The 17255-nt window shown below is 43.6% G+C and overlaps 1 protein-coding gene across 1 annotated transcript in view; it reads right to left on the reverse strand.

Annotated features, from left to right (window-relative positions):
- The window catches only part of LOC139587654 (sucrase-isomaltase, intestinal-like), a 61255-nt gene extending 44768 nt beyond the window's left edge, over positions 1–16487 (reverse strand). Inside the window, exons 1-7 of the mRNA XM_071422047.1 lie at positions 16442–16487; positions 13447–13681; positions 12883–12985; positions 12652–12797; positions 2890–3058; positions 2194–2290; positions 1049–1161 (exon numbers count right to left, since the gene is read on the reverse strand). Coding sequence (XP_071278148.1) covers positions 1049–1161; positions 2194–2290; positions 2890–3058; positions 12652–12797; positions 12883–12985; positions 13447–13681; positions 16442–16487 — 909 coding nt within the window. The remainder of the gene's footprint in view (positions 1–1048; positions 1162–2193; positions 2291–2889; positions 3059–12651; positions 12798–12882; positions 12986–13446; positions 13682–16441) is intronic.
- Positions 16488–17255: the final 768 nt, after the last annotated feature.

Below are 17255 nucleotides of genomic sequence, written 5' to 3' on the forward strand. Positions count from 1 at the left end.
CATAGGATATGGAGGCTTTAAAAATCCAAGAAAGACAAAATGTTTGCTCAGGCCCCTTTGATGGGTGGCACGGGGAAAGGCAGAGCACATGCACATCTTGCTGTGAGTGCCTGGCTCTGGGATGCCCCAAGCTGTTCAGCCTTCCTCAGGGAAGGCTAATTGCAGCCTAATCCTCAGGGTCTGCACAGTGACCCCCCCTTCTCACAGTAACATGCTTACTCCAGCTTTGCTCCACACTCTTTAGGTTTGACATTGATTTTTTACATACACAGCTTGCATCTGAGGTGGCAATTTTCTGTGGAAAGGCCCAGCTGAAGCATCATTTGGTGACCAGGAAAAACATATTAACTGCTACTTTTTTCTGCACAGTCCTCACTAAATAAGAATTGCATGTACACTTCCAAATCAGCCATTGGCATGTGTACTCCCAGTTCTCTGGAAAACATTGGGCAATTGGATAGCAAGTAGTTACACTCTGTGAGACAGCAGTAAATGCAGTGTTACACATCCATGCTCTCCAATGCAATTATATGGGTTTTCATTAGTAGAAACCACCCTGATGGCTCCAAAATCAGCAAGCAATTCCACTGGCAAATAAAGGCTTGAAGACTTCAAAGTCCATTCAATATCTCTGAAATCCAGCATATGCAAAGTTCCCAAACATTCCCATCTGTGCTCTGCCCAGTTTGTTTTCTTGGCCTGCAGCATCAAAATGCAGTCATGTCATATAGCAAAAACTGTAAAACTGTGACAGCCTAGAGAGGAGTAAGCTTAGACAGATATCTTTCTAATCACTGCATCCCTTTGGTGCATCCCATCCTGACATATTGCAGGAGAGGCTGGAGTGTGCACTGAGCAGCCAGCCTGCCTGTGACACTCAGACAGACTCACAGATGCTCAGGCACACGTCAGTTTTCCCATGGATCTGAAGCTGTGGCTTTGTACAAATGGATCAGGACAAAGCTCTGCCTGCACTACCCACTGATACTACCAGATACTGACAGAACAGTGTTACAAGGCACTGCTCCATGAGCACTTTTCTACTGACCTCAGTGTACTGCTGAACCACGTTCTCAGGAGTTGGTCCCATGAAGAGATAGAAGTCGAGGATCCCTCCAATAGTGCGGAAAGTCAAAGATGGGTTTGGAGACAGAGTAACATCTAAAAGGGAAAAAAAGGCCCTCAGCACAAACCAACCCTGCACTGTACATGGGAACAGGTCAAGAATGCATCAGGGGAGGTTGAGACTCAGCATTAGGAGGCATTTCTATACTGAGGGTGGGCAAATGCTGGAACTGGCTTCCTAGAGATGTTGTTGATGCCCTGAGCCTGTCAGCGTATAAGATCATTTAGACAATGCCTTAACAACATGTTTAGCTTTCCATCAGCCTTGAAGTGTTCAGGCAGTTGTACTACAAGTATGTTTCATGTCCATTCCAACTGAAATATTCTATCCTATCCCATCCATCCTAGGTGTGTGCACCTTGTGGGTATGACTGGATGAGCAAACAGGGCCTGAAGGTAGGCAGGCCCAGTGTTTCTGTAATCTCTTCTTTCAGATTGGCATGGTGCAGCAATAAATCACAGAAACCCACGCAGCGTGGATTGCACAGATCCATTTGTCTCAGTTTCATATTTATACAAAGGATCAACAAGTTTGTGTTTAGGGTTCCTCTATGCTATTTTAATCGTATTGAAAGCCATTGTCTGCCAGGGGAAACTGATTTTATAGAGTAAGTGAAGATTCTCCTTTTCTGAAATTATACCACTAGATTAATGCAGTAAGGTGACCATGGCAACATACAAAACTATTCTCCAAAGACAGAATATAGGACTAACCTAAACTGATTTGATTTTGTTATGCCAATCTCAGAGGAAATTTCTTCCACCTTCTTCTTTCCCTCCATTTGCATCTATTTTCATAAAAAATTAAAAATTTTCCCTGAAAATGCCTAAAATGTATTTTCCCTGAAAATGCCTAAAAATGTCCAATTCCTTGTTAAAAATTCATTCTACTGAAATCCCTTTAAAAAAATCTTTGAAAAGGTCTATTAGTCCTGGAAGCTTAGTTAGGCACACAGTCACTCATATTTGTATCACATTAAAAAGCAGTCAGTAAAGCAGTATTTTGTACTTACTAATCTATCATATTTCTATATGCAGTCCATCTAGGGAATCCATATATATTTTTACCTTGTGCATTGGAGTTCAGAAGGAGAACACCGTGGGCATTGGCATCTGGTTCTACGCACATGTAGAAAGGGTGAACTCCATAGAGGTTGGCAAATGACTGAAACATAAAGAACACATGAAGTATCACTTGACTTTGCTATTTTTCATAGCTTTTGTCAGGTAGATACACATGCACAGACAAGGAAATAAATTCATTCATAGTTAGAGACTTATTTTGAAAGGTTGGGGATTTTTTCGTCTAAATTGGTGCGAAGTCGAATTGACAGAAAAGAGTTATTTTTTTTCTGCCTTATCACAATGGAATTTTTTAGTCTTTCCCAGTTAAACCTTTGATATTCTGCTAAATCCTTCAAAATGGCATGAGTAAGAATCACTTTTTTAGTTAAAACACACTCAGCCACTGACTCCAGTTCAGCCAAATACCTAATGAGTCCTGCTGGAGTCCAGCTTGTTTGGATGAACAGGGATTGATCCAAGCATAAAATGCAAAGCTCTCCTGAACAAGGATCTTGGCACACAATAAACTTTTTCCTGCACTGTGAGAAAGGTTCTGATAAAAGGTTTCAAAGTTCCCTCAAAACATTCATGGCTTCATCTTTAATTAAAACTGATGATACCTGCGAAGCTTGTAACATTCCATGTTTGCCACCTCCTTTGGTGACACAAGCTAGGACAAAGTGTTGCAGAGTGAATTACCGTTGGTGCCTGGTCCCTGGCATACATGCCATAGGTAACAAAGTTCATGTTGTGCTTGAAAGTCGGGTGCTCATGCTCACCAAACCCATATACAGAAGTGGATGGCACAGTGGTGGTGATCTGAAGGAACTGGTTGGAGAAAAACAGATCAACCAGGGGACTGTCCCACCTGTGACAAACAGAGTGAGACAGGATTAGTTTGTTTCTCTTTGGAAGGTATTATTTTAGGTTCATGTCTGGCTATTTATACTTTTTATGTATTTTGGAGAATAACAGTATTAAAAATTCATTAAATTCTATGCATGCGTCTAAAGGGCTTAACCTACCACATTAAATTCATCTTGCAATGGTTGAAGATATCTCATCTACTTATGCAAAAAGAATGCATCAATATAATTTTTGAAAAGAGCAACTAAAACAACAGAAGACAGACTATAAATCTATTATCAAAATAAGTGGTTGCTTATGCTATTTCTATGACAACCAACGTGAAAGGCTAAAAATTGTTATTACACAGTGGAGTTTAGAATACTTAATGAGAACAACAGACATTTTATCAGCTTTTTTTAATGTTTTGCTCTATCAGGACCCAAATACCCCCAACTTCATGCAGGTGCCTAAAATAGAGGTATAGGTTTCTCCAGACTCTGCTTGAACAAGATGTTTTTATTGTGATGACTCTCCTGCTTCTCTCACCAGCTTAATGCATTTATTTCTATTGAATCATCTGTGGACACAGGCTCACATTTTAATTAGGTGCTACATTCTGTTTCCTATCTCTAGAGCTATAATGAGCTGCAAGTTAGATGGGGGATAACATAGTCAAGCTGTGGAGAAGTGTTTTACTAATGGTCATGTGTATGCCATGAGTAGCTCATTTAGATAGCATCCTCTCGAGCCTTGTTTAACCATGAATTTGTTACAGCTAATTAAAATAAATGAGCCCAAGCCATAGAGCACAGAAGTGGCATAACTCCCCTTTTAGTGTTCTTCTGTCAATGATTTTGACAAAATTAAATGGTTGATCAAATTGACTGGTAAATCAGAGAAATGGGAGATAGGTTGTGTTGGTGGGGAGCAGCTCTACCCTCACAAGGAGGGCACTCTGGTGAGTGGTCTGCCCCCTGTGCCACCAGCACCCCTTCCTGGGGACAAGTCCCTGCTGCTGGGAGGACTGGGAGTGCACCACTGCTCCCACCACAGTGGCAGGCTCTCCCCACAAGGCTGCAAGGACAGCAAGGCATGCTTGAGGCACTACCTTGCCTCTCCATGCAAAACTCAGGCACAAACTATCCCAAAATTTTCCTAGACAAATCCAAAGTCACACGTAATACTAAAGGGTCTGTGTGTTCTTTTTAAAGTCTATTTGTCCTTTCCTACAAGGAGAAGAAGTAAGAATTTGTATATAACTCTTGATTTGGTTTTTTGCCAGCAGGAACCCCTCTCTCCCTCCTTTCCATCATCTCCACCTACATGCAGTACTGAATAAAATTATTTTCTTTTAGAAGGGTTATGCATGCAAAACATCCCTGAGAATTAGATCTATCCTTAACAAATAAAGGCCTTTCTGCAAGAAGCAGTTGCTGTGCAAGAATAAGGATGGGCTCTGGAGCTATATTCCTGCCCAAAGGAAAACTGTCACACAGCTCTGCTCTGTGCCAAGACAGGAAGGGTCACTGCTCTGAGCAGACCAGAGGGATAAGAAAACCTCAAACTATGCCAGAGGGGAAATGCTTTTGAAAAGTTTAAATATCTAAGTCACTGAGCTCTCCCCATGATGTCTGTTCAGAGGACATGAGGCTTTGTATATTTGTGGTACCCACATTATAGCATGGACATTTCCTATCATGAGAACTCTCAGTGTTACCATGGCATTACAGTATTACTTCATTAAAGTATTACTGCAGCTCAGCAAGTCCCCTTCCTGACCAGGAGGGTCACTGGGGTGGTGCAAATGACAACCCTAGGAACAAGCCTGCTGCCTCACCATATCTTTACATGCTGTGGAGAAACTGGTTTATGACTCATGCATTCCTTCAGGCAACTCTACCTCTGCATGACATTGCCATAACAGTGCCCTGCTCTGCACCCCTCCATGGCTCAGCTCCCTGGGGGCTGCCACCCCCACCAGCACAGCTCCCCATCAGCCTTGTCTTTCCCTAGACCTCTGCATGCTGGCATAGCTATGCACTAAATATAGCATTAACCATGACATAAAAAGGCTGGTAATGACTCTCCTTTTTTTTTCTGGGCATCATTATGTCATCTCCATCTGAAGGAAAGCATGAACAGGTTTTCCCCTGGCACTATTCTCTGCCTTCACTCCAAGCAGCTTCCTGAGTCCTTGTGCTCTCCAGCACACCATGGTAGTTGTTGTGCTACTTTATGTGTTTACTCATGTAGTGTTGGCAAGGAGCAATCATTTAAATGAAAAAAATATATGACATTCCTTAAAACCTTGAATACAATAAAGAAAATGTCATATTTCTCCCACCTTCCCTCTTGCTGGTTTAAAGCAGATAGAAAGAACAAAACAGGAGGGAGTATAAAATGACATCATGTTTGCAGGAATTTGCATGGTTCTCCTTCAAGAGTCCTATGAACCATAAAACCACTGTGATGGACAATAGAAGGGGTCTTAAAAATGTAAAAACACAGCTGAACAGTTGCTCACTGTCAAAAATGCAACCCCTGCTAGAAGTTAGACATGGAAAAGTCTGTGAGGACAAGAACCCTTCTTTTTTGCACAAGAGGTAATACCTACAGTCACATTTACTGCTGAAAGTCTTAAGCTGTTAGTGTGTCTGTGGCAGGAGCACTCCTGCCCATGGAAATACAAACCAGCCTCCCCACACATCTGCCTAGCCCATTGTCTTTGAACAGCCAGCTGCTGCCTGTCCAAGGAGTCTGACTGATAAAAGCTGCTCTTTTCTTCCATACACAGTGCACTACACTAAACAGTAAACCTCTCTAATTTTTAACCTCTTATCAGGAAAAAAAAAAAAGAATGACTCAGATTGAAAAAGTCTCTGTAAAAATTAACATTTTTGGCCAGCAAGGGAACTAGTCTCACAGCAGCAGTGAAGCCACTGGCTATCAGGATGAAGCATAACTGGAGTGGACCAAGGAAGCAGTAGTAAAAGGAAGGTGAGTAAGCAGATAGATAAAACATCCTGCTCATGTTGAAGTTCATGACTAACATTGTCACAATGTTGAGGGGGATGACTAAAAGGCTGTACAAGATGGTTTTCAGCAGTGCAATCATCAGTCCTTTGTGATGTGAACTGGACACGATGATTTACCTCTCTGAACAATACTCTGCTGAGGTTATTGGAGGCCAATGGCTGCAGTGTGTGCAGTGGCTCAAAGCACTGATTCACCTGCCATGAGCAACCAGCTGGTGGCACTTCTAAAGGTGGCCTGACAAAACCTCCAGAATCAGGAGACTTGGGACACAGATATGATACATCATTAGGACAGGCACTGTGCATTATCTGGACATTCAAAAATAATTTTAAGTTAGGAGAGGTTTGGTCTTTTTTTTTTTTTTCCTTCCTGTTGCAATGAATCCTGGAGAACTGAGCTCATTATTTGAAGTTGCAAACAACTGGTCCACTCAGTCACTTGGAGAAAACGTCCTCTCTAACATTTGCTTTTCTTGACCTCCAGACCACCCTGTATATTATCTGTGTGCAAATTTAGTTGTAACTTCCCACAGCTACCCAAAAAGGGAGTCTAAGCCTCCTGGCAAAGCTTGGGCACACCCTTCCAGAGGGCCTGGGCTACCATAGTATGCACAGGCTGCCCATAAAATGCTAAAGCACCCTAGGGAGTGAGGAGTACACACTCTATTTTCAAATGAACCTCAAATAAACTGATTGACTCAACACACTGGAGATGCTGAGGAGCATCACCTAAGGAGCCCAGGTCTCAGATTGCTAAAAATACTTCCACTGACTGCTGGTTTTGGCTGGAGTTAACCTTCTTCATAGCAGCTGGTATGGGATGATGTTTTGGATTTGTGCTGGAAACTGTTGATAATTCAGGGATGTTTTAATTACTGAGCAATTCTTAACAGAGCACAACAGGGCTTTGCTGCTCCTTACACTGCCCCACCAGCAAGGAGGCTGCACAAGTAGCAGGGAGGGGACACAAGTAGCTGGGATAGTTGGCCTCAAGGGATATCCCATACTGTATGGCTTCATGCTGAGCATTAAACCAAGCAGGAAGGCTGGCTGGGAGACTGCTGCTCAGGGACTGGAAGGCATCAGTCAGATGGTGGTGAGTAATTGTTGCCATTTGCATCACTTTTCTTTCTTGGGTTTTATCTCTGTTCTTTTCCTTTTAATTACATTATTATTATCATTATTATTATTACTATTATTATTGTTGTTATTATTATTATTGCTACTACTGCTTTTACTTTTTTTTTCCTGTTATTAAACTGTTCTTGTCTCAGCCCATGAGTTTTCTCACTTTTACCCTTCTGATTCTCTCCATCTTTCAGTCAGGAGTGAGGAAGCAGCTGTGTGGTGCTTGGCAGCTGGCTGGGGTTAAACCATAACAGTGTTTCATAACAGCTGTACTCCTTATTAGCTGTAACTCTTGGGACACCACTGGAGTGCAGAAGGTCCACCAAGACTGAATTTTTATATGTTTATCTTACTTTAAAGGTGATTTGTCAAGTAGGTGGAGAAAATCAGCAGCAGTAATCAACAGATTTTCAACAAACATGACATTTATAAAAAATAAGAAGTGCAGAGTATATTTACAGTTATTGACACACTTCTGCTCTACTTCTACTGTATTCATTGTTGTGATATCAGGAAATGTCCTATACCTCACTGGATATAAAATGTTTAATTTTTGCTCTGAAAAACACTTGGGAAGTGATATATACCTACAATATTTCTTGCCTAGGTAACATAAATCTTAATGACTAGAAGACTAAAATAATGGCTCCTACAAATTAGGAACAAGCCCATTCTATTCATGATGCATACAATTTCCTCCCCTTGCTTCCAGCAAAACTGCAGTTATGACAATAGCATTATAAATCATTCTAATAGCCTTGCCTATGTAAAACACCTTCGTGGTAAGTGGTGTCTGTGCTAAAAATAAAAAAAGGCAGCTGAACTCTACAGCAGCCTTTTTGGAAATTAGGGAAAATCTTGATTAGGTTTTGGTTATTTGTGCAGTATATGCCCAAGTGCAAGAGCAAACAAGGTATTCCAAATGCTTAATAGAAAGTAGTCCCTATCTGGCTTGCAAAAAAAATGTTCTGCCTTCCATTATTTGTGTGACATCATGAAGGAAAAGCCAGGATATTAAAGTGGAGAATCAAATCAGTAGTCCATCCCTCTGCAGCCTGTCTCCAGCAATGGCCCAGGCCAGATATCACAAAGGAAGGCATAAGATGTCACTCAGAGCCAGTCTTGCAATAATCTGCTTATGGAGGAAGTTTCTGGCTGTTCTCATAGAATTAACTGATGTTGTGAAGCATGGAGACAGAAATATTTGGGGGTTTTATTTTCCTACAGATGATTTTTTTATTATGCCTGAATGTGTATCCTGCTAGGCCTCCTGTGCCAGTGCTGCCCTGGGGCAATGAGTCCCACAGAGTAATCACACACTGCAAAACAAGCATGTGTTTGTTATTTATCACTGTCTTAAAGCACACAGTTCCCAGCCTTTTACTCTCTGTTCTTGAGAAAATCTGTGCTTTCTTGGAGCCTTCATGCTCTCAGTTGATACTACCTCCTCCAGTGGTTGCTGTTGTCAGTGTGGCAGGAGCAGCAAGGAGAACAGTGCTTAACCTGAGTGTAGGTGCCACAAAACAACCCACAGGCTTTTTAGCTTGCTCACCTGCCTTATTACAACACAGGATTTTCTCTCCTGTTTTCACTAATGTAGGGTCCTGGCCAATAAGAGGACAGTTTCCCATAAGAGGTGCAAGATCAACCAGGATATCCAAAGCAAAGGTTTACTAAACTAAAGCCAATCTCTTGACATAACATTTTTCCACTGACCACACCAATTTTGCCAAAACAGTTATTTTCCAATCACGATGGGAGTAAGAAGAGGCTCCCTGCAGTCTCCACTGCCTGACAATGATGGCAGTTTGGGAGCTTCTCCTCTGGGACAGGAGATTCATGCACTAGTCCCTGTCCCTCATGGTTCAGAACTGTGACTTGCAGCCTTAAATCAGATGCAGGTTTCTAGTTTTCTTGTGCAAAACAGAAAGCACCTGACTTCTGGATGGGAGCAGAAGCTTTGCTGTCTCATCTGATCCCCTGGGCATCTCCCTAGTGAATGTGTGGACATGACACCTCTTTACCCCCACCTTTGGTAGCTACTGGCACAGAAAAGGACCTTCCCTGGCTAGTGGCAAGTGGAGAGGGAGAAAAGCAGAGCAGAAGGAGGCAGGACGGGATGGGACAGAGAACAGGACAGCAGTGGATGAGAAGGAGAAAAGTAAGAGGGAGTAAGCCAAGAGGCATTGCTGGGAGGACAAAGGGAGGCAGCCCAAGAGCTCCTAGCAGCCCCCAGCAGTGCCTGGATCATCTCCCTACATGACTCTGTCTAATTTTCACCCCATACAGGCAAAGCAGCAGCTGTCAACTGATTAGCTGGGAGCAAGCTGAAAATGTAGCAGGACTTGGCCTTTTATTCTTGCTCCTGGCTCTGCTTGAGGTTTGCAATCAGCTGTTAGTGTCTCTCCCCCCACACAGTCTATTCCTTTCCCCTGTTATTGTGATTACATGGAGCCCTGAGTTTGTCCTGCCCTCCTTGGGTAGCTCAGCTACGTCTCCCTGCATGCAGTGAGTGTGAGAAATGCCCTTAAAGCACACTCAAAGCCTCCTCTGCCTCTCCCCTGCAGCATTTCTAATGTGGAATGAAATCATTCCTCACAAGGAGGAGGCTTTGTGCACAGGAGTGCCAGAGTGGGGATGGGGTTTTCTATCAAGCAGACAGACAGGAGTCTGACACCCCATTGCTTCCCAGCACAAAGCCACAGATGGCAGGATGGACTGCAGCTTGGAAAGGAGGGTAGGGAAATACAGCTGTGGGCTTTGAAACAGCAACCCAAACCTACACTGTGTCTGACAGGTGGACTGTCAGCTGTGCCAGAGCATGCTGGGCATCATGAGGGAATTTAGGCTTTCTTGGGGGGTAGGTCATCCAGCAGCATGGCTCTGTTAGCAAGGGATAAGGAGCATAAGGAAAAGCAGATTTCTGAGGATCTGGAGTTGCTTTACTATGGGGAAGTTTTCCTCCGAGATATTTAAAAGGTCCAGGAGAGAACCCTGATCTGGTTTGTTGCAGACACAAGTTATTATTCACCCACACCTGGGGAGTGCAACTGCAGCACCTGTTGAAGAGGTTTTATTTGCCCACATCAACTGTTCTGAGCAGTGGTTTTGTGCATATAGAAATCAACAATTGATTCAGCTGTTCATTGAGACAGTAAGGCCATGGCTGTTCACATCTTAAAATAGGAGGCTGAAGTCCCTCCAGGTGTCAGGCACTTGTTTGTTTCTCAGGGACACACAGCCTGCCCTAACCTGGCCCAGGCACAGACACCACCACCTGTGCAGCTTGGTGCCTCGGTGCCCTGGAGCAGCTGCTCCCACTTCTGGAGGGAACCCAAAGGAAAAGATTTGGTTTTTAGCATTCAAACCTGCCTTTGGGCAGGTTGAACTAACATGAAAATCTACTTAACCTGCCAGATGCCACCAGTGCACCCCTGGACCCAGGCAGTCAAGTGCAGCCACTGACAGGAATATTCCTATAATGCTGATTGCTGAGGGGTCATCCTTCCCAGTAAAGTAAATGCAGCCAACCATAGATTTTAGGCCAGGATATATAACCTGCTTTCCTGTTTTGAAAGATTCCATCTGCACAGCTCTTTTGGTAGCTAAGGAGATTGCAAATCCCTCTAAGACAGGCTGTGGAGCTATCTCTGAGCACCTGCATTTCCTCACTCTGACAGGATGGACAGGCAAACAAATGAAGGGGAAGCATTTTTGCTCCTCACACAGGGAATACAACTAAACTAAATATCATTCAGCTGTGAGAGGAATGGCTCCCTGACAGGATCCTTTAGACTACAGTACTGGCTGTGCCATTTCACATGAAACAAGAATTCCCAGGAACATACAATTTCCCTTCCTGTACACAAAATCCTGTGTCTCTGCTGGTGACAATATTTTGGGAGCAGCCTTGCCACTGCTTGCAGGATAGAAGTCCATTATTTGTGCATTATATTCAATCACAATTTCCTCTTTTTGGGCTTGGCTGGGTTTCAGGTGCCCTCCCTTACCTGCCTGGAGGCAGTGCACAATTTCCCACGGGGATGCTGGAGAGCAGAGCATCACTGCTGCTGCCGTGCTGGTGCTGCAAACCAAGGCTGCCCTCTGCCTCCCTGGGCTCTGCAGCACAGCACAGCTGCACCCACACCTCTGCTGCTGCTGCTGGGCACGGGCCTTGGTGCACAAAGAGACGGAGGGGAATGCAGGAGGCTTCCCCACGCCCACAGCAGGGCACTGAACGTGCCCTCCTGGAAACCTGCTCAGTGGGGTTGTGTTCCTCTGCCTGTCACTGGAGCTGTGCCTTTGGCAGACCCTGCATATGCTCCATGGCAGTCCCTCCCCTTAGCTGGGACATCTCAAGTTTGATCAACACAGGCTAAAGCCCTGGGGTCTGTGTGAAGGTGGGGAGGGCTGAATGGGAATGGGCCATGAGCTAGGCACTTGTTATGCATTCACCCCTTACATCAGCATTCCAATTAATAAGCCTTTACAGGAAGAAGAAGAAGAAAAACTGGGCCTTTAACAAAAGCCCACTGTTTACACAGAGCTGTTAAGTCTAATGAGAAATTAAATTATTTTTGTTATTAGAGTAATGCATAATGCATGCATTTAAAATAGTCTGCATAAATAAGACTTTACAGAATTGACTGTGGCATGTATAAAGAGATGCCATGAGACTGTAGTTCAAAAGGATGGTCAGTTCATTAAAAACCCAGCATGATGGTTCCATCTGGAGACCATTCTAGAGGTTGTATTGTCTTATTTGCATCACTCATGTTAAGCCATCCTTAAATTGCTCACTGCTGCATTCCCAAAAGCAGCTGGCAGGAATGCACCTTGATTGGGACTCTCTTTCTAAGCAGCAGTATGCACTAGAGATATGTTGATGGAAGTCAAGAAAAGGGAAATTATGACACCTGGTGACATTTGTTAGTGAGAGGAGCTTTTGCTGAAGTTAAACTTATAGTACTAGCTTGAGAAAACAGATGGTATTTTTGCAGAGGAACAAACTAGAGCCAGTGCCATTCAGTGACATCAGTGGAAATTAGAGGCTTCCAGCCTCCACTGCTTTGAACTTCCTAGACCTTCCTGCTGGAAAGTGTCAGGAGATCTGGCGCTTAGTTCCTGACACCTCAAATTTCAGAAATCTTTGCTCAGTGCTTTGATGAGTTGAGTTTACCAGCATCCCAAGCCATGAAATTGTAGCCTCAGAAGTTTTTTGACTTACTGCATAAACTTTTATATATGCACATAGATAACTGTCTGTTACACGGGCACATACCCCCATTAATAATGAAAGTCCTTCAGGGACAAGGCACAAATCTGCATTTACACCACATCCTTTGACCCCTTGTCCCACAGACCCAAGCAACAGGGTGTAGGGAAAGAGTGCTCACCCCATCACACCTAACTTTTACAAAAAGGAATCTAAATCATGGGTAGTACTCACAGCACAGTGCCAGTGCTCTTCCTCTTGATCGTGAAGTGCGTGGAATCATCCGAGAACTCCACCTCATAGTTGGCTTCTTCAGCGGTGACTCCGGGGCCATCGATCTTCAGTGGGACTTCAAACCGCTGCGCGTTGGGGTCGTAGAGCTAGAGCGAGGCGAGAGGGGGCAGGTCAGCTCACTCCTTAGCAGGTGTCACTTTGGTTAATGATTCCAACCCCCCAAACACTCACCCTGAACCGGAGTCTGTCCTTGGTTTGGAACTCCACTTCCAAGACGATCGGGGAAATGTCATTTCCAAAGAGGGACAAGGCCTGGCGCTTGTTCAGCGTGACTCTGCAGTGCAAACGCATGCTGGTGACCACCACTGACCACTGGCTGAGACCACCCTCGGGCAGGCCAGGGGAACCCAGCTACTCTGTGGCAGCTCTTTAAAAATAAATCATTGACTTACTGAGACAAATAAGTCTCAAATAAGCCTGAGGTCAGTTTGGGCCTTCCCTGATGTTAACAGATAAAACAGAGGCCACCAAAGAAAGGAGACCTCATAGTTTCCTGGAACACAGCTGCCAGGGTGGGAGGGACCACTCCGTGCCTGCACCTGGTTTCCTCACCTGAGGTGTGGTGAGAGCACAAGCCCCAGTTCTATGGCAATGCACAGGGAAAGGCGTCCCTTTCCTCCTTGGGGAAGGGAAGTTTTCGGGGGAATGTGTTCGGGAGAGCGCCCGGGGCGGCAGCGCTGGCCGTGGGGCAGTGCCGGCCTGCAGCGGCCCGGGGAGCCTCACGCACGCACTCACCTCCAGCCCTTGGCGGTCTGCTCGGCGTTGCCGCTGCGGGCGTAGCCGTAGGGACTGTTCTCCGGGAAGAAGCACCAGGGCGCGTTGGGCACATCGCTGGAGCACCAGGTGCAGCCCCGGGCCTCGCAGGCCTCCTGGGAAGCGCCGGGCTGCGGGTGGCAGTCAATGCGCTTCTGCACCGCGATGCCGCTGGGGCACTGCGCGTCCTGCTCCTCGCCCAGGCACCCGCCTAGGGCTGTGGGGGAAAAGCCGTCAGAGCAGCAGGGAACCGCGTTAAAAACCCCACAGCACCGCAAACCTCAGTTGTTCTTTGTTTTGGATGTGCTTTCTCCCCATCTTAGGGCTGGTACCCATTATCCCTTGGACTAAGATGACGGCCGAGCAGCTGCCTGCTCATACCGGAGCAGAGCAGCAATCACTTCCTTTTACAAGCCGAGGCACTGGGTCTGCATTATCTGCACTCAGAGCTGCCTGTGCTCAGCTGAAGCACGACTTGCTTGAAATACTCATACAAAGTTAAATAGCAGCGTAATGAAGCTGCTGGTGAGGCATGAGAGCAACACTGCAGGCTGGCAGAACAGGAGGGAGTCTTCAATAAGGACTGCTATCAATATTAAAATGTTACATTTTCTGTAAATTATGTTATTCACAGATGTTTTCTATCTATTTGTATCTATAGAGATACAAATATGTGACAAGCAGCATGCACTTGTATGATATAAATAGAAAAAGAGTATATGTTTGTATTGGGTTTCTTTTCTGTATTATATGGCAACTGTATCTACATAGTATTTGTACTTTGTGTTAATATACGTATGGTTATGAGTAAAGGGAAGATGCCAGCAGTAAAAGAAAAGGCATATATTAGTAATTCACAGAAACATCATGAAAAAAACCTGTTAGTAAGGTGCTAAATTTCCCCTTTTTACAGCTGCAAGTCAAGCAATCTAGTTGGGAGCCTCCGAAGAGCAGGGGGACCACAAGACCAGCTCCCTGCTGTGCTGACAAACTGCTGTTGGTAAATATTCTCAGAGAGAGCAGGCATATCACAGGCAGCATACTTATTCTGAAGTTAATTTATGTCATTTTAGTCATTACAGCAATATTCCAAGATTAAATCCACTTGAACGATAATTGCCCTTTTCTACAAAATGACTAATACCTCTGCTTTCTTTTTTTTTTTTTTTTTCATGTGGACTGTTGTGTGCTTGAAAGCCTAAAATATGATTGCTGATGCAGTCTGGGCTTCTCCACAGAAAGAATTCTACAAGCAAATGTGCACGAGCAGTAATTATGTGTCCTAGGAAAATTTACAGAATGAAATAGTAGATTTTTGCTAGAGAATGCCATCATGCTGCAATGCCAGAGTTGATTTCCAAGTGGGGGATATGAACACAGAAAAGCAGGAGTGCACCTACATTTTTTTTGAGAAAACTCTCATGCCCCTTTTAGACAGGAACATCTGACACTCAGGTCTGGTGCTCCCAGGCTGCTCAGCAGAGCTCACTGCTCTCTGCCACAGAGCCTCATTATCATCTTCTGGAGGCTGGAATTAACAGGAATTATCTGGCTGTTAACCTTCACCAGCTGCTGGGCAGGCAGTGTTGGTTTCCACCTCTGTTTGCTGGGGCAGAGAGTCAGGTCCCACAGGCTGACTGCTCTCTGTCCAGCATTCACCCCTCATGATACATCACATAGAAAAGCTATAAATTCTTATCCTCTTTTTCATCCAAAGCATAATAGGAAATATGAGCATCCTTCTGCAATCCTGCAATTATTTCTTCTTGGAGAACAAAATAAACAAAACCCATCACATTTAATTTTGGTCTGGATTGTGTTTTCTAGTGAAAGTCAAATGCAGCATTAGTGTTTTCATTGCTGAAATCAAGAAGAGTATGACTGAACACACTACAGCAGATGATTAATGTAGTGTCATTTTATACAGGATAGGTTTGTGGGAGACTTTTATGAACTAATTTTTATTGTAAAATACTTTCAAAATACTTCTTATGAACAAGATTGTGAATGACTAACCTAGTTCAAAGGGAAAAAAAACCAATTCCCCAGTAGGAGCCAAGAAATTTCTTCCATTTTTTCTCCCATTAATGCAAAGCTTACATTTTCCAGCAAATTTTAAAAACAAAGATTTGGAGGTGTGAGCAGCTGAATAAGGCTGCAACCTTGTTCATCCCTTGTTCCTGGATTTACTTCTATTATAGTACAAACAGGATAGCAGCAAGTGGGAAGATACAATTTTCCTTCCCTACTTTTAAAAATAATTTAAAAACCATGATTTTCACTGTATTTACAGCCCATGTCTGTAAACATACAAAGACTAAATCCAAACAAGCAGTTGAGTATATAGCAACAGCTATGGCTACTTGCTGCTTTTCCATGATAATTTCCATGGGAACAGAAGCTAAAGCAAGGCAGTTAGAAAGATATAGGTGAAAAATAATCCTCATTGATTTTTAAAAATCTTCACTTTAATTTTGAAAAATTGGATTAAAATTAAGGCATAAGAAAGAAATTGAAGTATTACCACACAGTTTTGCATTTAATGGTATTAGTATTTACATTTTAGGTTCATCTGTAGATTTCAAAGGCATTTTCTGCAGAGTTTCCATTCTCAAGCAACAAAATAATATGTATTCTCCCTTTCCTATGCTCTGGACCAAATTAACCTCTGGTATGCTGGAGTAAAAATTACAGAAAAAAACCTAACAAAGCAATAGGTAACTTCAGAGCTGAATGATCCCACTGATTCCCTTTTGACTGTGCTGGTGCCCAAGTGCTGAATGCACTGTAGGACTGGGGCATATTTCTAAAGTCAGCTCTGCTGTCCTCCCACAGTCACCTCAGGTGGAGTCAGTGCCATGCCTGTTCTCTCCTTTTCCATGGAAAACAGTAATTCCTTTTAACAGCTCTTCTACTGTTAGCACTTTTATATTTTGCTTATGAAGCCTAGGACGAAATAAAAATGTGGTGTACTTACCTGCAAGCACAACAGCCAAGAAACACAGGCTCCTCATCCTTGCCATGGTTGAAGGAGGCCTTGTGCAGGCAGTCTGAAGCCTTTTATACAAGGCAGGGGCACGATAAGCACTTGTTCTGATACACAATCAGAAGCATTCATATCTCTAATGAGATTATTTGTAACACATGACCTTGCCTGTATCTGAGCAGATATGATGAGATACAGTCTAATTTTTCCACACACTTTGCTCAACTTCTGAATTCCAGCTTTGAGAGGAAAATGTGATTTTTCCATGACTTCTTAGAAAATTAATTTTTCACAGAGACCACCATTGGTTTTTTTGACACAAATATGTTTAGACAGTGGGAGTCCAGTGCTTACCTTTTTCTGATTTCATATTATCTTTTGTCACATATATGGGTATACAGCACAGATGAAGTTTGGAGAAAAACAAACAAAGAATTCTCCATTAAAACAAGACAGTGATACTGTGACCTTTACAAAATGACATTTTTCTTCCAATTACTTGATGGCAAGAACTTTCAGAGCAAAAGTGTGAAAGCTTTCTTCTATGGAAAACCTGGTTTAGGTGGAATATCTTTCTGGAAGAAAAAAAAAATTAAAACTAAATATTTTTTATGAATACATTAAGTAACATTAGTGCCTATCAGGAAATAAGCCAAACTAAATATATGCTCTGCCAGGCATCACTGGAGAGGAACATCTGCAGCTCAGGCCAGGGCCACACAGCCCCATGTGCTGAGAGTCGAGCAGCTGGACAGAGGGCAGGCTTTTCCCAGGGCTGCAAGGGCTTCTGTCCTGCAGCTGCAGA

Source organism: Agelaius tricolor, unplaced genomic scaffold (assembly GCF_023055355.1).
Source record: "Agelaius tricolor isolate 1412-34295 unplaced genomic scaffold, bAgeTri1.0.p SCAF_3, whole genome shotgun sequence".
NCBI lineage: Eukaryota > Metazoa > Chordata > Aves > Passeriformes > Icteridae > Agelaius > Agelaius tricolor.